Here is a 26,939-nt window from a genome sequence, read left to right as displayed (position 1 = left end):
CTATCCATAATATTGCTTTCTCCAGTGAAAAAGTCATCTCGCCTGAATCAGGAGAGAAACATGTACAGATGAAGCACAGTTTACAAGCAAAAACAGTTATGTCAAATATGTCAGTGGATTTTGATGTGAAAGGGCAACAGGGGATGGACTTTTTCATTGGAGGAAGTATCATTATGCATAATGGACTTACATTCTGTCAAGAAAAAAACAGTTTAAAGTTAAAATGCCTTAATGATTTTTATCTTGCAAACATAGCGTTTTGCTGCACAAGATACTTGTGGATTATTGTGGTGTTTTTATCAGTTGTTTGGACTGATGGCACCCATTCACCGCAGAGGATCCGTTAGTGAGCAAGTGATGCGATTCTAAATTACTCCAAATCCTAGACAATACATTTTCAGCATATTTTCATTTTTGGGTGAACTGTTCCTTTAATTCACACTGCAATAGAGAAATTACAAATATTAAAAACAAATTCAGTCATGTACTGTATGTGGCATCTAAACACATAAAACTCTAATAATAACTATTATTGGCTGATAATAAACTGGCATGAATGGTTTGTACCAAGACACTTCCTGTGAGGTCCCAAAGAGTCAGTCATTTTCTCCTCTGCATTTAACAAAATAACAGCTTATGACAATGCATGCCAAGATATCCACCAAAACACATGCTCGCACTGTGTATTCACTGTGTATTCAGATCTCATCTTGTATTTTCTGTTCGAGCGTATGGTGGATTTAAAAATGTTTGCCACGTGCCCTTCTGTCTTGTTTTTGTGAGCACACAGCTTCTGTCATGTTTGTTTTTGTTTGTTTGTGTGTCATGTGTTCTTTTGTCAGCGTCTCCTTTTGGCCCTGCCCCTTGCAATATTGCCAGGATCGCCGTTTTTCACAATTGGGCTATTTTGAAAATGCAGTTGCAGCAGCATTACAGAGCCAGGGGTTGTGTTTTTTAGTCGTGGGTTACTTTTATCTGTAGAAACTGGGATAATTTTCATTCCTTTTGAGTGGATTTTGAATAGCCTTTTGAGTCAGCTTTGGGCTGGACATTTTTCTGGGACCTGACAACCCCACACCCTTATTACCTCATTATTAGTTCATTTGCCCCACCCGTTCTCCCTCCTTACCCTTCTCATTTCCTTCCCTATTTATCCTCCCTGTGTGTTTTGTCCTGTGCCAGTTCATTGTGGATGTTTCTGTCAGTAGTAATGGGAGAAACAAAAAATTAAGCGCTCGAAACACCACTCCCTGGTGACACCTTTCGGTCAAACCTGTGTAAATGCAACTAAACCCCAGCTCATACATGAATAAAAACACCTTTAACAAACCAATTGCAAATGTTTCATTTAAAGTGTAACATATTAAATACAATAAACAAATCTAATACAATTAAAAATGAAGTGTATGTATAATATGTGTTATTTTATTAATTTGTAAAGTTTATTTTGTTTGTTTTATAGACAGCTTGGTTAATGAGAGAATCAATAAAAGAAAAATAACTTTTACTTTCTATTATAGATGTCTAAAAGTGTATAAAACTGATTTGAGATCAGGTAAAAACCACATTAACATAAAAAATAAAGGCACAGAAGGTACACTTTTGTACATTTTAATTACAAATATGTACCTTTAAGGTACCAATATTGACAATTTAGATAAAAAGGTTAAACTTTTGAAAAGGTTCTGCCCCAGTGACAGCTTTTGTAAAAAATTTTATGAGAGTGTATAATAAATGGAAAGTCAAAATGGAAATACTATAATTATATAAAAAGTCATAAATGCAACACTCATGACCTTTTGACCATTGGACTCCTTCAGTCTGGATGTCATAAAAAATGGCAATAAATCACCATAAAATCTCATAACCTCAATGCTAGTTAATTGCCCAGCCCAAGGGAAATACTCATTATTGTTGATAAGTGATTACTAGATATATGTGATGAAGATGTTAAATAGCTCAGATATCACTACTGATGACGTGGGCCGATGGCTTGCAGTTATAGTGCACAGTTTGAACTTGCCGCACACAACAACACTTCCGAAATATCTAAGCATTCGATAAAGTATGAGCTGACTGCACAGTATACTGTATATAAAATGTTGTCATCTTAACTATAAATTACTAAAAGGCAGAGGGGTAACAGATTTGTTTAAGTTTAATCAACTCATCTTATTCATTTAAAATAAATATTTTTCATGCTGACATGGTTTTACTTGTTAAAACAACACAACGTCAGTTGACTGGACTACAAAACAAAACTTAAATCAACTCTAGAAAATCCATTACTTTGACTTCTTTTTTAAGGTTGACTCCACAAGAAATTTATTGTCAAGTTAACAAATTTTAAGGCAAATTTGTTGAGTCGATTCTTTTTTTCTTTTTTATTAAAGTTGACTCAACAGATAAGGCTAATTGATGGATACTTTTAATATTTATTATTACAATGCCCTGAGTACAGGAAGTTTCGCTTTATTAACAGCTCATTGTGTTGGAACAGATTTATGATAAGTTACATGCTAAATAAATGTCTTTGGTTTAAATATTAACATTGGTTGAGGTGGTATCTCACTTTATAAGTCACTGTCAGGCTGTACTGGGTTCATACTGTCAGGTTCAACAGGCTTGGATAAGAAAACAACCATGAAGGGCTCAATAATGGGTGTTTTGTTGGTCTTGGCTCTGGTGGTCCAGGACAGGTAAGATTTCAGGGTTATGACATTATCTTAATGGTCTCCAGAGTTTGAATTAAGACAGTAGAAAACAAGTTTGGTTTTCTAGTTTTCCCATTAGATTCAGTAAATTATCTTAATTCATTACAGACTGGCTGGTGGACTGGAACTCAAATCATATGACTACACAAAGTACCACACCATGGATGAGGTGAGATTATCCGGTACAAGCATGTCACATTGATTGATTGATTCATTCATTCATGAATTTATTGACCTGATAAATCTCTCCACAGATTTCAGCATGGATGAATCAGATGGAAATGGAAAACCCAGATGTTGTGTCCAGTATGATATATGGCCAAACTTATGAGAAGAGGAACATTGCATTACTAAAGGTACTCCTGTGTAGTGCAATTCTCCATTTGTTATCATAAACAATCTTCTCACCAGTGAATTTAAAACAAACAGATGTCCATTACGGAAATGCAGGAAGTTGCAAATGCTAAATTAAATTGGAAAATAATAATAATAATAATAATAATGATAATAAAGTCAAGTTAAATTTATTTGTATAATGCTTTTCACAACATAGCTTTACAGAAAATTATGATGTTAATGCATATAATATCTCAATATCTTCTTGCTTTATAGATGCATTTAATAAAAGCACGCGCGCGCACACACACACATGTATATATAACGAAACTTAATAATTACATTTATAATATACATTTGTTTTTATAAATAATATTAAATCTATGTTATACAATTATATAAATTATATCCAAATCAATGTTATCTTTGTATCACTGAGATACAATTATAGTTTTTATTAATATTTTGATTTAGTTATTATTTTTACATTTAACATTATTTTAATAAAAAAAATGGAAGTTTGTCATTTTTTAGTATTTTTTAAATAAATCTATATAGTTTTTATTCATTTTTATTTCATTTCTAGTTCGCTATTTAAGCTCATCAGGTTAAACTAAATTAAAATGAGAAATGAAATTAAAGTTGATTGAAGTTGAGAAAGTTTTTATATATATATATTTTTTTTATTTATTACAGTTAACTTTTTTTTATTTCAAGTAACGAAAATGGATTTAATTTTAGTTTTAGTTAACTATAATAACCCTTTTCCAAAAACTGTTCATATACACAAAAATTAGCAATTAAATGTAGCTTTAAACAATGAGCATTTTACAAGATCAAATAAAACCACACAAATTATTTTAGATTACGTTTGTGCACCTTAATAAAAGTTTTGAAGTGGTACAAAGGGACAGTGATGGTGTCAAGTGTTAATATTCCAGGGTACTTGAAATAATGACATGGTGTTACCATAGTACTTTCTTGTTCATTTGTTTGCATCTGACATGCAGATCGGCTTAAACAGCACCACACCAAAGAAAGCCATTTGGATGGACTGTGGGATTCATGCCAGGGAATGGATCGCTCCAGCTTTCTGCCAGTATTTTGTTAAAGAGGTGAGACTTTACCACAGTAAAGTTATTATGAAGCATTTATTTATGATGACATACACCTGAAGTGTTATTCCCAGAAATATCACATCCATTATATATTACATGACAGGTCATTGTTTAAAATGTACTATCTGTAAATGCAATGCAACTCCAATTTTTAGGAAATCAGGAACCATTTATTTTCCTAAAAATGCTGTGTTATTTTCTTGTACTTATGAATAGATATATGCAGAGCTCACCAATATTGATACTGGCATTATAATGGATGTAAAGCTCCTATTGTAGCTTGGTGACTCTAAGAGTCATATGGATAGGACAGTTCAATTTGATAATAATGCTTTTGTAAAGGTGTATATAAGTTTCAACAAATATAAAAGTTTATATGTATATTTAAATTAAATACATTTGATCTAAAAAAAAAAAAATAATAATAATAATAATAATGTGACTGCTTTTTATGCTCAAAAAATCCTGGGTTCCTACAAAACAGACTCGGAGGTAAACACATTGCTTAAAAACCTGGACTTTTACATCACCCCAGTGCTGAATATGGATGGATATAACTATTCCTGGATTGATAGCACAGTGAGTTTCATCCTTTTGAATACTTCTATATGACATACATTTGATGAAGATAAAATATCTTCACATGTTATACGTTTAGCATAGCAAATATATGTCGTATCTTTTAAAGACTCGACTTTGGAGGAAGTCCAGAACACCAGGCACTGGAAACTGTACATGTGTTGGCACAGATCTTAACCGCAACTTTTATGCTAACTGGGGGAGTAAGTATATTTTTTCTTTTCATATATATATATATATATATATATATATATACATATATATATATATATATATACATATATACATATATATATACATATATATATATATACATACATATATACATATATATATATACATACATATATACATATATATATATATATATATATATATATATATATACATATATACACACACACACACACACGCACACACACAATTATTCAACCCCCAAAAGTCAAATTTGGTGCAAAATCTTTTATTATTTATAACCTACAATAAACTCTGCATGTAAGAAGCGTCTGTCATCTCTCTACTGTCACCTCGGCATGATGCTCACTTGAAAAAGCTTCCAGATCACTGATAATCTTTGGTTTTCACATTGTCTCTGCTTTAAATTACACCAAATATTTTTAAAATAGATTTATATCTTGGAGACTTAACATATATAACTCTGATCAAACATTTTATTTCTCTTGATGATATTGTGCTTTTTCTTCAATGCCCACATTTTAAACTTACACATAAGTCTGCCAGCTGTGTCTCTAGAAACCTTTAGTGTCTTCTTTTAGCCATAGACAGTGTAATTTAATAAAACAATTTATTCTCTATAGCTTTTGTGATTGCTCTTTTGACTTATTTACCATATTTGCCTCTGAACTTAAGCACAGTCATGGGTATGTGTAACAGCTCAAGATAGTTAAGTTTTGTTATACAGTTTTCAAAGGGTTACTTGTTTTATTTTTTATTTTTTTATAAACAAAAACTTAAAAACAGCAATGTTGAACAGGGCTTGAGTAATTATGACAGCTGTAGTGCCATAAACGAACAAACAAACAAATACAAATCCTGCAACTCAAAAATATTACATTTTATATTGACACTACCACCTCTAATATGCATCTAAATAGTTGTAGATGCTATTTTTACATTTGTAAATGATTACAATTGCATTTCTTGTGCCAAATGTTAAGCATCTGAGAAATTTAAATAAATTAGTTAAAATAACAGCTATATACAGTATGAGAGATAAGGGTTATAAACATGACTTAACAGATGACTTAACAGCACTCAATGTACTATTTTAATCATGACTTTCCCACAGTCCCACCCTTGAATTGGTCTGAAACTGCAGGCGTGCTTAAGCTTGCAGAGATAAACCTAACATTGTAGTAATAAACAAATAAAAAGTTACAAGGATACACATTTGCTGTGCTTTTGCAGAGTCAAGCATGATATAGCAGTAATCAAGAGCAGACATGCAATCAAGCAAAAGGAGCTAATAAAATAGTATTTTACAGTCCTCACATGATCATTTAATCCATCTGTCTTCTTTCACTAGTGGTCGGGATTTCCAGGAACTGCTGTTCAGAAATCTATAATGGTCCGAGTGCTCTGTCTGAACCAGAGGCCAAAGCCGTCACTGACTTTTTGGGAATGCATCAAAACCAACTGCTCTGTTATCTCACCATCCACTCGTACGGTCAGCTGATCCTTGTCCCCTATGGACACCCGAACATCTCAGCACCCAATTACGATGAACTGGTAAGTAGCAGAACAAATGCTTTTAGGATCATTTAGGAGCTTTGGATGAAATGTGCACGTCTATCAATGTGTTTGCAGATGGAAGTAGGTCTTGCTGCAGCTAAAGCCATCAAAGCAGTTCATGGGAAGAGCTACAGAGTGGGCAGTTCCCCTGATGTGTTGTGTGAGTATGTTTAAAACAATGTATACTTGTGTAATATGAAGACAGTCGTTCCAATGGCCTACAAGGAGAGTTTTATACAGTCATCTCCACTCATGGTGGCTGATTTTTTTTTTTTTTTGTAGTGCAATTGTTAAGCAAAACTTAATTTGAGTGATGCTGTATTGATGTCAGTCTGCATCAGTTTCAAGTAGAGATGCAAAAATATATCAGTAGTATATTAGTTATTGCCTGATAATGGAGATTTTTCATTTATAAGCATTAGTCGATATTGGATATTTAATTGTGCAAGATCATTTCTTTTATTTTTAGATTTAGATTACTGTCATTTAGTGCAAACTCAAAGTTAATAATAAAAAATGTATACACTGTTATAAAACTTGATTTTAGTTTTAAGTGTGTTGTTTATTTAGAAAAAATACTGTTTAAATTTTAATATACAGCATTTATTGGAGCATCACAACAGTATAACATTATGAAAATAGTTATTTTAAATATAAAATATTTTATGAAAATATCTGTATTGGCCATGAAGCCCAAAATCACTGTTATGTCACCCAGTGAGACATAAACAAACAAACAAACAAACAAAAAATAATGCAAGTTTATCACTTATGACAACGCTTTAATATTCTTCACAGATGCAAATTCTGGCTCGTCACGTGATTTTGCCAGACTCATAGGGATCCCATACTCCTTTACCTTTGAGTTACGAGATGAAGGGCAGCACGGCTTCATTCTACCCGAAGATCAAATCCAGCCCACATGTGAAGAGGCTTACAAGGGTGCAATGTCCATCATAAACTACGTCCATGATAAGAATTTCAAAAGTGCAGCTATTACAGTTACAGCCACATTGTGGACAACACTGACAGCCTTATGGATCTCAAGCACTAATGTGATTTAGATCACTATATCTAAATGGATTTTTCCGTTATGCTTAAACAAAAACAGTGTAACGAAAACCAAATGGTTTGATATTTTACTGTCTAATGCAATACAATTCAGACATTTGTACTGTAAGTGTCAGTTGTTGTTATTATTATTATTATTATTATTATTATTATTATTATTATTATTATTATTATTATTATTATTATTATTAATGTTTATTGAAATAATAAACAAAACAATTAATAAACAGATAATTTAATTAACTATACTTGCTTAATTATTAATAATTATTAATTGATTCATTTTAATAAAAAACATTAAATATTATATTAGTAAGAATCATGTGTTTTAATGATTTTCTGCGTTTTGTAATATTGATTGCACCGTTCCATTTGGCCAGCTGGTGGCAGTATACACACAGATATCACTGAAGATGGTTGCAGGCTTGTATAAACCGCTGTCAACATCAGCAACCTCAGATAATAAGATAAAACAATAAATGTATAACTAAAGAAAAAGGGACATAGAACAGTGCTCCCGGGGAAGATCAGGAAAACCTTCCTCAACCGCACAGGAGCTGCACATATCAGAGAAATGAGGGATAAGATCTCCCGCGTGTCAAGCTTCTCCTACCGAACACATCAAGACCTGTTCTAGACTCACCAAAGCCCTCCTCTGTTTATCACTGACTGACTGGATGAGAAAGAGAACAGAGATATGCTCTGTTTGTGATATTAACAATTCCCAGAGAGATCAAGATGGTGGATACTGAGAACATACAGTACCTCTCTTCTGTTCAACCAAGGACTGAACCAGAGGTAGGGGTCAACTTTATATATGTAGCCTATGTGTATGTAACATTTACCCGTAACTATTGAACCATGGTACCACTATACCCTCATGAACTAGAACTCCCAGAGTTCTTCTAGTCATAACATTGGTCCATCATGACAAAACAGTCCCTCTCAGAGACCTCTCAATCTTCATTCCTGCTCTATGGTGGGCCCATACGAGAAAGACAATCTCTGTTTGGAGGAGCAGTGCTGGCGAATAATGTGTATGAGCGTTACAGTACCAACAACGGCCATCCATCATAGCTGTGTGGTGTGACATGAAGGTAATATGATCGCCTGCTGGGCTCCAGCCAAATCTGTGAAGAGGACGTTTGGAGTGGTGAAAATAGAAGTCAGACTTGACGTCTCGCGGTAGACGCACAGATGGGCTTGAGTTTTGACTTCACTGATCGTTCGAGGGCTTTAGAAAGCATTGGATTGTTTTTGAAAATGACACTGGTATTTATTTGCCGTTGGTCGGGTTTGTGCTGTACGTTAATGTGCAACATTAAGACGTATTCATTAGTCAATGTCAAAACATTCAGTCCATGCCATTTGTCATGACGCATCCACAGATCATAAGAATTACATTTTTGGATCCTCTGTAACTAAACCTCTTTATTACTCTTATATAAGACCATCTTCTTTAAATCAACCCCTCAGGAACATATTATTAATCATAAGTTTCTCTTTTATATTTCATGAGATTTTAGTTTTGTATTTACAGTAAGTATAGTCCCAGATGTTGTTACTGCAATAAAAAAAGCACAAAGAAGCCTCTCATGCTCACAAATGCTGCAATTATTTGATTAAAAATACAGTAAAACAGTAATATTGTGAAATATTATTAAAAATTAAACAAACTATTTTCAATTGTAATATAATTTATTCATATTATCCAAAGCTGAATTTTACCCTTCAGAAACCATTCTAATATATTGATTTGCTGCTCAAAAAACAAACATTTCTTATTATAAATGTTGAAACCATTGAGTTTTGACATTTGACACTTATTTGAATTTAAAATCTAGTGTTACAGTGTAAAGTCTTCATTTAGTGCAAACATGCTGAATAAAATAATTAATTTCTTTTGAAATAAAATCTTAATGACATAAAAAATTTGGATGGTAGTGTATATTAATTAATTAAAATACTAATTATAGTTATAAAATTAATGTGGATAGCATAACAGACATTTTCATGAGAATTGTTTAAGAAATGTTTGAGATGATATTAAAATGACATTTGACTGCCAACTTCAGTGTCTATTTTTCTTATTCAAAAAAATCTGAAAATTAGCAAATACCCCAAGTCTCTGTTTGCTCTCAGTTTAATCTAGTTGCTGTCTAGGGGAAACAAGTGAGAGTTTTTCTCCATTGTTCTTTCTGCTTTTGTCTTTGTGTAGCTCCTTCCACTTCTCAGTTTTTCCAGCCTCCTACAATACAATATATTTATTAAATTTCATGTTCCTTTCCAAATATCATCCCTCTTTGACACATGTGTTTTGTTTTTCTGATCAATGTATCAGACAAGAAGTGCAAAGACATTTTGATGTTGGACTTCTAGGTATTTTATGAAACCTTTGTGAGATGCTAATATGACAAACCATACAGTAGATGATGCCTTATTATTGCAGTGCAACAGTTCGGAGCTGCCCACGTGCCATATACTCATCACCGCGACTAATGGGACAGTGACAGCCCAGCCGCCCACCTCTGTTTCCATGACAACTGCCACCAAGACTGCTTTAACCAGATCTGAGGCGTGTTTCTGCCACCCTGAAACATACTGTTTTCTGTCATGTTCTCCCGAAGATACTTTTGACTCGCCACTTTGTCAGATGATGGGGTCTATGATCAGCCACCCACTTATTCAGTTTGATTCCGCAAAATCCTTGTTAGTAGCTGATGCAATGGAGGTTGCGCTGAGAGACAAAGTTTATAGCCCTAAATTAAACATAATGGAGAACATGATAAATACGCAACCTCTGAGCAATAAAATCTTCCTCTGGGTATTCTTTTGTGTTTAAAATGTAATTTCAGTATATTAATTATATTGCTTTGTGTAATATAGTATCACAGATATATGAGTAGGAGAGCAAGAGGATGTTTACTGTCTCATTTTTTTTCCAGTGGATGTTTGTTTGAGTCCCTGTGGGAGCCAACATATGACACATGACAACGCCTTTCCCCAAATAAAAAAAAAATGGATATTGAGAATATTTGTATAGCGGATTGTGCTGTTTATTGTTGGAGATGGCCGCTGTGTGTATTCCTGGCTCAGGGTGTGTGGGTTGTGCAGAAAGGAACTGCATATGTACAGTTTGCTTATCCTCTGAAAGATAAGGTTTTTAGGGAGACCAGAATATGAATTTTACCTGAATATCAGAATCAGATTTAGCTTTTATTTACCAAGTATGCACAAACACGCAAGGAATTTGTCTTCCACTGCTTGATTTATTACTAGTTTTTGTCCTGTGAAGCATTACAGATTTTCTGACTGTTTCCCTCTTTTTTGTTGTTGTTGCTCATTTGTACTGTTCTAGATCTACTTCATTCAACAGATATATTGAGTCTTTATCTGTCTTGTTTTGCTGTGGATAGATTTTTTGTTACTTAACAAAAGCCTTTATCGGTTGGTCTTGATTCATAGGCAGCAGGCAGACTCTGAAAAATCTAATCTCCCTGAGCTCATCCTGAGATTTCCATCTCACAACTTCCCACACTTCAATACACTATCTGCAGAGCCCACAGTTTTCACTACCTGTATTTTCATTCAGTCCACATGATGATGGATCTCCATGAAGGCAACTTCCATGACTTTACAAACAAGCACTGCCAGTCAAAAGCTTATCTAATAACACTATTTCTCACATCATTGAGTAATAGTTTAGTCATCGTCAATGAAATATCAAAGAATGTAATAATATTCTCTAAAGAAAAAATGTCCTATAAAATTAAAAACAACAACAATAATAAAAAAAAAACAATAAACATATGAATAAAAAAAGGATAAAATATATATAAAAAAAAATAGATCAACATATCCAAAACAGCTTTATGAGCTGGAACTAACCAAAAAATGCATTTTTTTTTTTTTTATAAATTCATATTTCTACTAGATAGTAAATCAATCAATCAATCAATCAATCAATCTTCAAAGCTTCTGATAAGAAAAAAAGTCCACTATAATTTAAATATAGCCTATGTTGCATTTTATTGGCCCAAAATAAGAAAACGCCAGTTTGCGGAGTGATACCACAGAAATGAAAGTAGCGCCGTGTGACGCATGTTTTGGTCAGAAGAGAGTCGACACAGAGCATGTAAGGAAATATCTGACATGAAAGTTATTATTTATACAAAATGGAAATCTGTCATCATTCACTCACCTGCATGTTTCAAATCTGTATGGCCACCAAATGAGATATATCCAAAAGGTGTTTCAAAATTAACAAAAACATCAAAATAGCACCATAAAAGTAGCCCATATAATCTGTGTACTATATTTGAATATTAATGTCTAATCTTCTTGTATTTTATTTTATTTTTTTTTCTTGGTGGTTGATGAGGATTTTCTGCCACCTGCTGGATTGTAGTATCTGCTAAATGTGCATCTAGTTAGTGCCTGCTGAAAGATGGTGTAACTACATCATATTTTTCAATTTGATTGAATGATTTTTCATATCATTTAAGTTTCCATTGACTACCCAGTTTTCTAATTCAGTTCCTCTGTTTATTTACTTCCAGAGCTGATTTCCTGTTCAGCTAATAATGAAGATTCAGGAGAGCAGGAGGTCTGAAGAAGTGACTGCTGCTGTCACCAGCTCCAGTGGAAACAAAGACCCTTGCTTCCACCTAGACTGACCCAGATAAGAGCTTTCAACTGCTGGCCGAGGGGAGAGGAGGGCTGCTGCTCTGGGAGGACGTCCCACAATCTCCTGCTTGAGCCAAAGGCCAGAACAGAGCTTAAGATAGGGAATAGCATGGATGTGGGAATTGAATCTATACTATTTGACAGACAATGTAAACTTTCATCTGATAAATAAAGATGCTGATATATAGGTACCTTCAGGCATGTCTTATTTCCTCGTCAATGACCATGCTTTTTCAGGTTTCAGGTAGTTCATGTTCCTAGATCAACATATTTGCTCTGTTGCAAAACCCAGAGCTGCCTACATTGACTGCAACCTAACTGAAACAGATCCTTTCAAATAACTACAACCCCAATTCCAGAAAAGTTTAGATGTTATGTAAAATGCAATAAAATCAAGAATCTGTGATTTGTTAGTTCTCTTTAACATTTATTTAATTGACAAAAGTACAAAGAAAAGATTTCCAGTATTGTCATTGACCAACTTAAATGTATTTTGTAAATATAAACAGATTTTGATTTTGATGGCTTTAACACACTCCAAAAAGTTGGGACAGAAGCAAAAATAAAAGTGAAAAGATTGCAGAATATCCAAGTTAAACTGTTTTGAAACAGTTCATGGTAAGCAGGTGAAATGGTAATAGGTGAGGGTGTCATGTTTGGGTATAAAAGGAGCATCTCAGTCTTTGCAAGCAAAATTTGGTCATGGCTCATCATTTTGTGCCAAATTTGTGACAAATCATTTCTCAATGCATAATCACAAAGAATTTAGGTATTTTACCAACTACCATACATAATATTCTGAAAAGAATCAGGAAATCCCCCAAAAAATCTCAGTTTAGGGCCAGGCAGGACACCTAAGTGTGTGACCTTCGAGCCTTCAGATATCACTGCATAAGAAACCGTCATGTTGCAGTGTTAAATATAGCCACATGGGCTCAGGAGTACTTTGGAAAACCGCTGTCATTTAACACAGTCTGCAGCTGTATCAAGAAATGCAACTTGAATCACTGTTACACAAGGAGAAATTTCTACATAAATTTTAGGCAAAGACGACAGCAGGTTCTCTAGCCACAAGCTCATCTTAGATTGTCCAAAACACAGTAAAAATGTGTGCTGTGGTCAGATGAGTCCACATCAGTGGACATCAAATTGTCGGTCCCAAAGATGAAAGGGACTATCCAGACTTCAGTCAGTGACAGGGGAAAAAGCAAACATTTGTCATGGTGTATGGGTGCATCAGTGCAAACGGCATGGGTGACTTGCATATATGTGAAGGTACCATTGACATGGAGACATATATTGGAATTGTACAGAGACATATACGGTCATCAAAATGACATCTTTCATGGGAAGTCCATGGTTATTAAATCAAGACAATGCCAGGTCTCATTCTGCATGTGCTACAACAGCATTCCTTAGACAAATGTGGATGTGACTGACTGTCCAGCAGATCTGTCTCCTATTGAATTCTCTCCTATTTAATGAGCTTGTCAAAATATGCATAGAACACATAAAAAAAACATAAATAATTATATTATGAAAATAATTATAAACTAAAATTTGATTTTTTATTTTTTTCTATATATTTTATATTTTATGATCTTATATTTTTCATATATATTTGGGGTAAAATATTTCATTTAAAACTTCAGGATCATTTTAGTATTACACTACATTTAAGTATTTATAATCACCATTTCTCTTGTTCTTGCGTCTTGAATTTTTATTACTATTACTTTCTGAGTTGATGAAAAAATCTCTCATACTACATATATAACCATTTACCTTATACCTAATCATTAACTACCCATAAAATCTTATTGTTTGTTTTGCAAACCTTATATCAAGCTTTTTTTACACAGTGCTTCCACTGATATTTAAAGAGGGTTGCTGAGATGAACCTGTTCTGATATGCAACCAACCAGACCAAGGAGGTCTTGTGAGTGACCTTGCTAAGAAATGGCATCTGTTAAAATAGGTAAAGCAAATGAATATTCTGCAACATGAAAGCCCCCTCCCTTACATCAGAAACTGACATTAGACTCAGTTACCATCTGGAAATGGAGGAGTACAGTTGCATGCCTCTACTTCTCCATCATTTGTCAGGTTCTTCTCTCCGGAGATAAATTAGCTGTGCTCTCTTTGTATTTCTTAGTGCAGCCCCTTCTAAAGGTGATCACCTATAAGCTTCAAGCGTGCAAGGCTGAGCTTTGATGGAAAGTCCGGCTTACTGAGAAAGAGGGAAAGCTCTCTGATCTTTCTCAGCAAGGCCCCAGTGGAGAATTAGATTTCAATCTGACAGGGAGGGAAACAACATCTACGAAACAAAAGTTTAGAATAATTTGGGTGGAAAAGCAGAGCCCGATGGCCGGGCTCCTCAGAGCAATTTCCTGGTTCTCCACCACTCAGTCCAGCTTGCCGATCAAAGCCACACTTCCAGATGCCTCTTGTGGAGTTTAAAGACAGAACTTCATTAATCAAGAATCAGCCAATAAAAGATTTTAAAATATTTGGGCAATTACTTAATAAATCAGTGATTTTCTTGACGGGAATTATTTCTTTAAAATGCCTTTTAGAGACTCTATATTAGAAATGACTAATGTGCTAGTCAGAATTCTGATCTTGAGAGCAGTAAGAAGAGTGAGAAGGGCAAATCATATTTCTCATCATGGTCAAAACTTGACTGTACAGTATTTGAAGTTTACAGGCCGTGTCCAGAGTCTGGTGATGTCCACATGGGCAACCCTGTTTCTTTGAAGCTTCAATGTCCTACATTTTATGCTGCTGTCTATTTAATACATTAATTCAGAGTAATTAAATTTAAGAAAATTATAAAAAAGTTATGTTTTATATATATGTGTGTGTGTGTGATTTTTTATTTATCAAGCTCTAGATTTATTGAGCTCTTGAGTGAAGGCCGATTCTGTCTTTTACCGTTCCCAACATTAGTCAGTAAAACATCCAGAGTGGCACAGGCAAGTGCGACACACTATGGAGCAGAGAGGAAGGTGAGGTAAAGAAATAGTTAAATGGATGCAATTGGGTGGTTGTATGAGTTGGAGGGTTGAAGGAAACTTTAGGGGGTGGAACAGTAAGGCACTTCAAAGCTTTGATGTTGTGAGCCCCTAAATGAAGGCGACTGAAGGTCTGTGCTAATGGGAACCCATGTGGAGATGAGAGAAACTGTAACAGACATAGCTAAAAAGAGAGAGCGAGAGCGAGTTTGTATGCTTTTTATGACTGAATGTGTTGATATTTAATGGAGTCAAAGGTTCTATTGATGGAGTCCTTTATTGTCAGTGGAGGTACGTTATGTACTGGTCTGGTATTTTAGCTGCACGTGTACGAGTCTGTTGAGTAATGCTAAAGTATTCTACTCATTTATCAATCCTATAAGCCCCTGCTCTTGTAACCTCAAAACTTGATACTCATCAGAAAACATCAAACTCAGTCACCTTGAAATTTTCCTCTTTGGAGCCACCTTTGAATGTTTAACACCACATCAGCCCAATATGTTAACAATCCTTTATTAAATAATCATAATAACAATCATCATCATCATAAAAAGCACATTTTCTGTACAAAGTGTCCAACGAGAGACTGGAATTCTACCCAGTGCTGTGATTCTCAAGTATTTAGAGTGTTTAAGACAGATGAACGCTCCAAAGCAGTCTTTTTCAGGTTCATAACCAGGCTGGAACAGAATAACTCCAAGGCACTTGCAAAAGTCCAGGGGTCCAGTAGCAAGAGTCTTCAAGAAGATAAGTATCAGATCCTCAAAACTCCATATCAAAGATCCCAGACTGTCATAAGGTAACGCCTTCTGCAGAGGCATAGTGTGCTTTGGGTGCATTTATTTTCACCAACTCCAACAATGCATTTTTAAGCATGTATGAGAGTGGGGAATCCCATCTGAGCAAATAGGTAAAGATTTACAGCATCTGTCTTCCACCTTTTTACAGTCTTTGAAAACCACAGGGGAGCAGATTTATAACCAAACCTGTCTCCTGTTAACATAAAGCCTAAGCATGAAAACATAAAACTGAGCAAAAGACAAAAAAAAAAATCAACTGGGAATGAAACAGAGGAAAGAACTTCTGTATGGTGTACATCAATCCACTGGAGATCCTCAAGGCTCTGTGTTAAGCACTTACTGGTTTGTACATAACCTAAATGATCAATAAATGTTATTATTTTTATTTTTTAAATCTTTTTTTTATGGTGAATAAATGTTTGTTACCACTGACCACTGTTTTGTAACACTCATTTCGGCCTCTTAAAATGGATTTCAAGAAAATATATTAAATATGTCTGTATATGCTTTTTTTATTTTTATTTTATTATTTTTCAAATTGGTCCAAATCTAAACTATTTTACCTCTCACGGACCTTTAAACAATTATTTTGATGTGTAAAAATATCTGTTTGACCCAAGAGCCAAGATAAACTGCACACGACTGGCAAAGGTTTTAGTCTATTTTTGAAAATGATCTGTCCTTTTTCAAAATACAAGCAGTGGACCTGAAGTTCTCTGAGCCAATAATGGCCAGAGTAAAAAATAAATAAAAATAACAGAAACTGTATGTCAAACCTATCCCTTCAGTATCTGTCAGCCTTTCAACCTTTGTTTCACATTATTTAATGCCTGTTTGTTAGCTCAAATCTCACACATTAGCTTGGTAGTCTTTGTCTCCCAGTTACAGCAATCCATAGGTTGCACTGACAAAATCCTCAGTCGGTCCAAATAAGTGTGGTACCTTTGTTTTTTTGTTTTTTCAAAACACAATCCATCGAACACACTGTGCTGAAAACTAAATCTAAGAACCCTTAATCTGTCTTACTTTTCCATTTCCAAACTGTCAGACTGACAAGAGAAACAAACGGTTGGCTGAAAGCAATGGGTTGTAAACACTCAAAAATAATGACATATAATCACCCTGGGCTACTAAACTTCTCTTCGAGGGAAAACAATTAAGCAAGATTAAACCCAAAGCCTTTAAAAACAATGCACAACAACCCAGGCCACAAAATTTACTTTTGGGAATGATGGTGGACAGAAGTTTGTGGCTTGAAAGTCCAGCAAAAAATCACCCATTTTAAAAACTAGACCTCTTAGAAAGCTGATATACTCTCATCTTTTTGGAATAGCGGAACATTGATATGTATCAACATTTGTTTTGAGGCTGATCCCTGGAAAGGGTTTCAATCCTTGTGGCACAAAACTCTCCACTTTTGATGTAATCCAGTGAAAGACAAGGAAGTCCTTGGCAGCAGCATTAGAGCTGAATAAGCACAACTGCTTGGAAAATAAGCTCCAGGAAAAGTTCAGTCTAGGAGCTTTCCAGCTGAGATGGACATGCATTCCAGGAATACTAAGAGATGAGGCTTGTCTCTTCAAAGAGTCAAATCGGGTTACTTGGAGGTCATTTTAGGATACTTGATATCTCCCCATCTGTTTTCCTCAAGCCTCGGAGCAGCAGCGCTGTTGGTTAAGCTTTACTTTGTGCTTAATCCCATCATACAGCTCGAAGTTGTAGTTCTCCAAAGTGGTAGACGAGCGTGACGTCAAGCCTCCATATGAGCAGGTACAATAAAGAAGGAGGCCGGCACACACAGCACCTAGAAGAACGCCCAGAGAGCTCATGACGATAATGGTCAGGAGAATGGGGTCCAGGGAGTACAGCCATGTGTTGTCCTTATCGTCTATGCGTGTCACCGGAGGCTCTGATGGCGTTTCGGCTGTGCTCCACTCTGGAAACTGGAAACCTACAACAAGAAGAAAAAGGGAAAGCACATAAAGATGTGTATTAACAATCTCATGAGCATACACTTTTGTTTTTGGACATGATACCACGATTATACAATGGTATTTTTTGAAGGAGTGTGATCTCACTCCAAAAACAGTGATGGTATCAGATGGTAGACTTACAAAAGGTACTGTGGCGATACCATGGTAATGTGGTAGAATTAGATGGTAATACCAAAGAATTGTGCTTCTGAAATTCATGTACCAAGGTTTTTATGGTGAACCATGGTACTTTCAAGGATGGGGTATATGTTGAAAGTCACCTAACCAAATCCAGAATACAGGTCTCATCACATCCGGTTGTCGAGAGAAATTGTTAACAGCAGTATGAACTGATAGCAGTATCTATGGTAATCAGCTAACCTAGCTAGCTGTTGTTATTGTTGCCATTTTATTCAATTTTAATATCCTAAGTTTAGTGAAAAGATAAAAATGATAAGGAATAAAATAAAAATTATAAAAAACTTTTAGATCTCAATCCGCTTATGTAACAGACATTGGTTATGCTCATTTTTGGTATCTCCTTTGAAGGCATCTTGAGTAAAACAGCTCTATTTTTAATGAAGCACATACAAAAGACTTGAACCTGAAGCAACGAGACCTGTTTTACAGAATACTGAAGCCTGTTACACATAACCCCCATACCACAGTATTAACACGGCACATGTTCAAAACTCCATGGTAGTACCATGTCCAAAAAAAAAAACATTTTTTAATGAATACAATGAGTACAATGGTATTAGCATGTTTTTATACAATGGTATTCCTTAAAGTATTTTGGCGAAAATACCATGGTACTTCAAAGTACTTTAAAGAATACCATGGTATAATATATATCTTGGTAAATTAATATAGCAATCAGTGGTATTACCTCTACAGCATGCATTTGTAAGCATGTTTTGTTCAACACTACAGCCTTTGGAGGCTAAACAGAAGTTTTTGTGTTTGTTTTCCCACAGTATCCAATGGAGGAAGACACATCTAACTAACTAATGGCCTGGTCTGAGGGAGAACAGTTTTGGCTGTTTTCAACTGCCAAAACTAAGCCGTAAACACTTTTGAGGCACCCTGTGCCTTGTTAGCGGTTGCATTAGGCTTAATTAGGCTGCTTCTGACAGCGAGCTGATGCCAAAACTCACACCAGCTGAGCGGCTTTTGCAGTTTGACTGATATCTGTTGCATTTTGTTAAAGCTTTGCCCTTTTAGTTCCAACAAATGGCTTCTGAGGTGATTGACAGCTTGTGTAGAGCGTAAGCTAAACACAGACTTCATTACATTGTATTAGAGTAGGGGGAAAATGAGAAAAAGATGGACGATATTGATAAAGGAAGTCGGGAGAGTAAAAGAAAGACAGACGGAGGGGGTTGACAGTCTATAAGGATGAACAGATTTCGGTGGGGTAATTAACTCATCCATGTCTTTTTTATTTATTTAAGAGGCAAAACAAAGACATCTTTATAAGTTAGATGGATTCCAACTGTGTGATAGCAGGAAAGGAAGAGCGGAAAGTCTGATAACTGTAGATGTTTTTTTGTTTGTTTGTTTTTTTCTGCAGAAATGCGGGGTGAGGGCGATGTGAATGTGAACAAACACGTACATACCCACACAAGCATGTCAGCTCTATCCATACAAACATATGCCCAGAAAAAAAAAAAATAGAATGGGAAGCGGCATTTGCAACACATTTAATTACATAATGTGATGTATTTTCAAATAAATAGTATATTCAAAGAGAAAAAAGATTGGGAATTGAATGGACAGATAATTTGCACTGACAAATCATTCACAATCAGACCAGAAACATGCATTGTCTAAGTAATTAGGGTGTTTTCTGATTTCATGGTCACTTTAAATATGCCCAAACCCTCTGTTTTTGACTAATCTGAAAACCTTGAGGGAAAAAAAAACAGTAGATGAAAGATTTCTCATTCCTGGTTCCCATTTTCTTTCCTTTTTAAGAATAAATAGCCTGCTAGGAAGCAGTCATGTATAGTGGGAACTAACCTGCATTTGTGTGGTCCTTCCCGTTGAAGTGGCGCCCATTTCCGACTGCTGGTTTTTTAACTGTGGATAGAAATGTAGACATTGTATTAAAATCTATAAGACAATTCAAAATGATGTGTTTTGTGCTTAAAATTATTATTAATGAATATATATGAATGAAAATATAGCGTGCATTCTTGAATTAACAAACTTTAGTACAAAATTGGGGTGATAGTCACCTTCAAATCATAAGAACATTAGATTATTCAGAATTCAGATAACTAGCTATAAACATGTCAACAATTTACAGCTAACTAACTTCAAAAAACTTGCTGATTTACACTAACTTTGACAACTCTGAGAACTCAATTGTGAAACAGTTTGTACAACTCAAAGTGTTTGCATTCACATACTTGTGTGAAATCTAAATAAGTATATTTTGAGATTTAAGTTAAATAATAAATTATTAAAGGGATGCAAGATATGTAACACAATCACAGAGTACAGAGAATAGCATTGTGTGACCTACATAATTACTAATTGAAGCACTCCAGCATTTACACATTAAGGGAACACACAAATATAGCAGCAAAAATAGGCCAGTGTCTATTGTTACTACAATAGACATAATAGTATGATATAAATAGATATAAAAAGAAGTGACGATTAGAAAAATAAGATTTTATTATCACATTTTAAAAGCAGGTTTTCAGGACAAATTCATCAAGCAAAAATATTCTGTTCACATTCGCATTTTAAACAATTTACTAATTTCAAAGTTGAGGTATAGGCTGACCACAGTTAGAAGGTACTTTCATAAAGCAAAGTGCATCATTATTATCTTCATCCTCATCATTATAATTAAATTCAGAGTTTGTATCAGAAACATCACCACCACCACCACCTAAGTAAGCTTTTGCGGTACAATAAAAGGCCCAAAACTTTCAAATAGCTTTATGGATCAGGTCGTTTTGTTCCAAATATGGCAAAGTCGGAGCCCACTGTGTCTAAAAGCAGAGAAATCAATGTGAGAGCTCACGCTCCACGGATGTGAAGGGGGTAGCCTGACTGGATCCATTGTGAGTGATCTATTCCCCCCAACTACCCACCTCAGAGGAAAACTCTGTCGACTGTTCGACAACCCCTGAGATGACATCAGAAGGGGTGTGAACATCAACCTCAATCCTCTGGTCTTTGAAAAATAGTTTTGCTTTATTAGAAACTCGGTTCAGTATATGTGATGCATTTAAGAGCCCAAGAAGAATGGCTGTTTGGCATTACGCCTCACTGGCTGACGTGTTGATGGCGCTCTCTCTCGCACTCATTAACGTGGTTTCCCAAGTCGACGAGAGACACGGGGCAGGAGACAGAATGCCTATAGCAGCTTTAATAAATTGTATCTGGTCCATTAACTAATTAAAAAATATTAAGAGTGAAGAAAGAAGGGGGGACACGGTTTAGGGAAGAAAAGAGCGATAAAGTGCTTGCTTTAAAAGCACATTGCATGACGGTGCCAAAACATCTTTCACCACCTCACAGCAGGAAATGGCATTAAAAAGCCCCTTATCCTTGTAGTTCCATTTTGAACGACTCTATAGTTCTTATATCGACATGCAGACCTTTTGAAATGCTTTAAGTTCTGATTCTAGATCTGCTGAATGTCCTTAAAGACACAGTTCACAAGAGAATGATAAAGTCCTAAAATCCTAAAGTCGTTCCAAACCTGTGCGTCTCTCTTTCAAACGTGAAAGGCAAAAGGAAATGCAAAATGTTTACATCATGTTTTTCTATGCAAATGAGATTTGAGCAAATAATACCTTTATTCTGGCTCACACAAATTGAATGACTTCAGAAGATTTCTATTCATACAAACTACTTTTATGATATATGGTGCGATTTTGTTTTGCCACTATCACTTACATAAAGGAGCAGCATGAAACGTTCTTCAAAACATTTCCTTTTGTGTTCCACAGAAGAATGAACGTCATGTAAGTCTGGAATAACATGACAGGGAGTTTTCATTTTGGAGTGACCTATTCCTTTAATACTGCTTTGTATTACTGTTATACCTTGGAGTACCATTTAAATACTATAGCATGTGCATATGATAATCAAATGGTACTTCCACAGTATGTTTGTGGTGCTCACTCAGTCCTAATACAGAACTGATTATTATAACCTATAAAACTGAATGACAACTCAATTCAGTAAATGATTCAACATGGTTATGAAAAAGCATATGGCAGTCTTGGACTGCATTCACTGTTAATCATTCTTGAAGCTTCATGATGCTTCAGTGAACTAAAATTGCTACCAGGTGTTGATTTCTGCACAAGTTCTCTCCCACCCCAGCGCTCAGTGCTTCCTCAACGCATGGAGACTGAAAAATGAAATGTCTGTCTTTGTTTATGGGACTTGTTTTTGGATCCTCCACACCAGCAAGCATTTGCTCAGAATAACCCACGCCAACACAGTTTTGGGGGATCTTTGGGAAAAAAAATGTGAGAAATGCAAGATAAAAAAGAATAACCGAGATACTGACACAGAGAGCACAGAAGCAAACACAAAACATGAAGACTCCCTGACACAATCCTTCTTTCCCATAATTCTCTTATCTCACTGGTGGCGCCATCCCTTCATTTAAGTTGAGCACATCATTGATATGAAACCATGCCTAAAACAATCTTTAAAGTCAACATGAAGGAACATTTGCAATGCATTTTAGTTCCGTAATGATGTATTTCCAAAAAAAAGATGAGCTTTTTAATTGGGAATCCCAGTTTCAACGTTTACTGGTCAAATCTATTTTTGTTTTGAATTATTGAAGCACTGTTTATTACGTTATTGACAACTGACATTAATCTATTGAGTTAAATTTTGGCAAGGTTTTAGGATGGCTGTATTACCTACAACCGCAGCCTTAAACAAGTGTTACCAATAACATTAACCAATAATTGGCAGGATCTAAGCAACATCAGTGGAAAAAGAAAACTCATTACACAAACATTTTTCTTTTTATGATAACAGTGCACTGATCATTCATTCACAATAAGACCAAGAAGTTGTATGAAGAAACTCAAGTTTGATCTCATGTTGACTTTAAAGGAAATGTTCAATTACAACAGCATGTGTTTATATCATCCTAGGTGGACTTAACTCAAGATGTTTACATGCAGAAACCTTTTATGCAATACGTCGCCCTCACTTATTACTAATTAAATCATGCTTGTGTTGTATTCAAAAAGTGCTATAAAGCACATTCTCAGTAATGGAGCCTCCACCCGTATGCTTTAATTTATCTGAAAGCTTCATGTTCTTTCTTTCACCAAACACATTGTGGCATGTCCACAACAGCTCTGAACTCCCCAATGTTCTGACCTTATCCAATCACACTGATTTAACATAAGTATAGCACACTGGATCAAAGTCAGTCCAGGATCAGTGATTGAGGTCAGTGGATAACACGTCCTCTTGGCATCCATCATGAGGTTGGATACAAATTCGCTCTTGGAGAAGGTCCCTCCAGATGAGTATGAGCTGGCTAGATGTGGTAAACAAGCTGAGCATACTAAGACAGGGTCGTCAGTATCCAAGAAAGAAAAGAACACGAACAGAACAAGGAAACAGAAAAATCGAAGTGTTGGGTTCATCTGGATGCATCCGAATCCAAGCATCTGGGAGCGTTCTTTGAGGTTCTCCTCCAAATCTTCAGTCTGAGATCTGCTTTCATCGAGGACTTCCTTCATGAAGTCAGCATTTGCAGGCAAACCTCCAAACTTTTAATCCAGGTGTCTCACCAGTAGGAATTCCCATCGCCTTTCTCAACCCATACAGTCAACTTGGGTGTAGACACCCCTGCCCTGTGCACGCCGCCGTTCGGGTAATGTGCACTGTGGGGGCTGTAGTAGGCCATTGTGGGTTGGTTCCTCCTGGCTGTAAGATGGCGACAGCTAACGGCCATGACAATGACAATGACCAGGAACAAGATGGCTCCTCCACCAGCCATTATGTAATACCAGTTGGGCAAAACAGGTGGTACTGACAGCGAATCTATTGTTGGCTCACTCTTGCCAGGTAGGGCTCCCCCTGGTGGAGAGATATACAAACTGTGAAACACACCACACTACTGCTAGGTTCAAATGCAAACACACAAATGCCATAAAAGATGCTGTATTGACTGTTTTTGGCATTTAATCATGTAGAGCAGAAGCTTCATGCTCCATGTTTAACTGTTCGAAATCACCATGAAATAATCTCTTTTGAGTAGAGAATAGTTGCTGTGGGATCTACTTTTGGCTGCATGGCGGCATGTACAGTGAAACAATGGAAGTGCTAAAAAATGCAATGCTGTTATGAAACGTGCTTTCAAATAGGCACCCGAGTCAGACTCCAAACGTGTTGCAAATAAACACTGCCCGCTCTAGTCCTGGGGAGATGGAATGCCATACTATAAATCAGACTGGATTTTTTTGCTTTGGGACAAGTGGCTCTCCAGGACTACTTAAAGGGCAGGTGGCTACATGACTACAAGTGCTGGTAGTTCTCCAAACCGTTATGTCTTAAGGGTACATTGGGGCTGCATTCAAAACAAGAAGCTATTTTGCAAAGCAGAGGCACATGCATTCTGTTCTCCCTCAGTTCGGCCTTCTGGTTCTTGAAAAATGCTGACATAATTGATGATTGCAGGAGTTTGTAATAGGGCTGGGCATTGCCAGCTTTATCACTATATTGTGATGCATCACTATATATCATAAATGAATTGAAACTGAGATTGAGAAAGACTCAATGTGACATTGACAATGTGTCATTTTCTATCTTTTTTGCATGGTCTTGCTCCAATTTTGACAACTACACCAAATATTATTACATTCTGAAATGGATTTACGTTTCTGTCCATCTAACTTTCAAAAATCTGCTATCTCTATTACATTTTCGGTATCAGTAATTACATTTAGAGTGGCTGAAAAATGCAACTTGTAACTTGTAACATTAGCACCATTCTTTAGTTTTAGTGGATTGAAATTTTGTAACGCCTAATTTGATGATCACTAATTATCATTAACTGAACTAAAATAAATTATATTAATGCACACATAACTAACTGAATAAATAACAATAAATTAAATAAATGATTAGTTAAATTTATATGGAAAATATACACAAGTTAATAAATTTAAACGGTTAGTAAATAAATAAACAAAGTAAAATAAAATAAAATACTGATATATGGAACTGCAGTACCGATGTAATATCTTGAGGAAAAAAAATCACTATAGAAATATAAGACTAGATCTGCATACATTCAGTTTGCCAGTTCACTAACAACCGTTAAACTACCTAGTTTAACAATCCAAGAGTTGTGATAGGCTCATTTTCACACCAACCACAAAGCTACTGGATGAGTTTAGTGGCTCTAGACAGCCCACGTGACACGCCGCATGTTGACTTAAAATTGTAAAAACTTTAAGCAATGTCTGACAGACTGAAAATAAAAACAATCCTACATCTCCACGAAAACAACCAAAATAGTAACAAATATCAAAATCACACAACAAGTGGAAGCAGAGGTTCTTGTCAGCTCTGCTTTGTCTATCTCACAGATTAGTAAGCACCATGTGAGAAGCGAACATTTGAGAAAAGAATGACACCCCAAAAAAAAAAAAAAAGGTTCTCCAGAGACTCCAACGAGACATACCCCGAGTCTCTCTGATGCAATGCTGCCATCTGAGCAGAACCTAGCACAGGCAGACATCTTGTTATGCTATATTCAGCTGCGGAGCATGACTAAGTCACTCATTAGGGAGAGCAACTTGGCTCTGCCTGTGTCTTTTATTGACACTCATTTCACAGAAGAAAGTGGAGGTGCTAATATGACAGTAGCTTGTTTGGGTATACTAGCCAATGCAATTTTTTTTTTTTTTTTTTAAATAAAAATTTCTAAAATAATGAAATGGAGCCCCAAATATAAAAATAAACCCATCATACTGCCTCAGTGTCCAGTGCTGGACTGCAGTCCATGTCTGTATACACTGACAAATACTCTGTTCTTCAAGTATCCTACACCTTTCTAAAATTCCCATGGCTTCTTTAGTCATTTGTGATTAAAGATAAGAATTTTTCCTTATTAAATTGATTAGACTCAAGGTTCAGTTTTTTTTTAATGTCTGGTACCAATTTTTTAAATGAATGCATTCTATAAGCATACATGTGCTGATAGATGTATGCTCATTATAGAAACTTTCTTTATTTCATATAGACTTTGAATATAGTGTCAGTTTCTATAAAGTACTGCTATTATGCCATTTCCAATATTGCCTTTCATGCAGTGTGTAATGTAGTATGTGAATGTAAACGATCTGCAAAGTTTTAAAGCCGAAAGTGCAGGATAAATTAAGTTATTGTCTCCCAAAAGAAAGAATCGACTCTGAACAGCCCAAACGAGTCATCAGTAATTCAAATCCCACTTCCATGATGGCTACATGTCATGGGGTAACACATTTGCATAATTCCCGTCTGTGTTCTCCGCTAGCCCGCACTCAAACATGTAATTTTACTGACGACTGCTTTTCTAGTTCAACACAGGATTTACAAAAACAGTTGCTCTTGAAAGATGGCTCAGTACCCTGTTTATTTGGACCAGCTGGCTCCACTGAATCACAGCCTGTAAATATTATAAATAATACATTTTTCTATTTTCTATTGAGAATTCAAAATATGGAACTATGGCAATGGGAGTATCTTTTCCAACACACACTGAATGTGGTAGACAGGGCCATCTGACCAATCAGAGCAGAGTAAGCCCAGGGAAAGAGAAGTTTTAGAGAGACTAAATTTTAAAACTGCTTCGAATGAATCGTTTGAGAATAGTTGGAAAATGATGTTATATTAAATGCAT

At 35.6% G+C, this 26,939-nt stretch overlaps 2 protein-coding genes across 3 annotated transcripts in view; one reads left to right on the top strand and one right to left on the bottom strand.

The window, feature by feature from the left end:
* Positions 1-2,555: 2,555 nt before the first annotated feature.
* On the top strand, positions 2,556-7,679 carry LOC109098823 (carboxypeptidase O). Its single transcript, XM_042766667.1, has 9 exons — positions 2,556-2,699; positions 2,823-2,883; positions 2,969-3,070; positions 4,061-4,165; positions 4,631-4,747; positions 4,857-4,950; positions 6,294-6,496; positions 6,575-6,659; positions 7,298-7,679. The coding sequence occupies exons 1-9, from the start codon at positions 2,644-2,646 to the stop codon at positions 7,561-7,563; spliced, it is 1,089 nt and encodes a 362-aa protein (XP_042622601.1). The 5' UTR covers positions 2,556-2,643; the 3' UTR covers positions 7,564-7,679.
* Positions 7,680-15,763: 8,084 nt separating this feature from the next.
* Positions 15,764-26,939, bottom strand: part of LOC109049467 (neuropilin-2-like) — a 68,957-nt gene continuing 57,781 nt past the window's right edge. Inside the window, exons 16-17 of one of the 2 annotated variants that reach the window (XM_042743037.1) lie at positions 20,066-20,125; positions 15,764-18,021 (exon numbers count right to left, since the gene is read on the bottom strand). In XM_042743037.1, the coding sequence (XP_042598971.1) occupies positions 17,717-18,021; positions 20,066-20,125 (365 nt within the window). In that variant the 3' untranslated portion in view covers positions 15,764-17,716. Of the gene's footprint in view, positions 18,022-20,065; positions 20,126-20,704; positions 24,131-26,939 lie in introns of those variants that run through there. The other variant, XM_042743076.1, reaches the window with a different exon arrangement.

Source organism: Cyprinus carpio, chromosome A1, assembly GCF_018340385.1.
Source record: "Cyprinus carpio isolate SPL01 chromosome A1, ASM1834038v1, whole genome shotgun sequence".
In the NCBI taxonomy this organism is placed as follows: Eukaryota; Metazoa; Chordata; class Actinopteri; order Cypriniformes; family Cyprinidae; genus Cyprinus; species Cyprinus carpio.
Note: the sequence above shows the minus strand (reverse complement) of the source record. Positions and strands in the feature narration are given on the sequence as shown.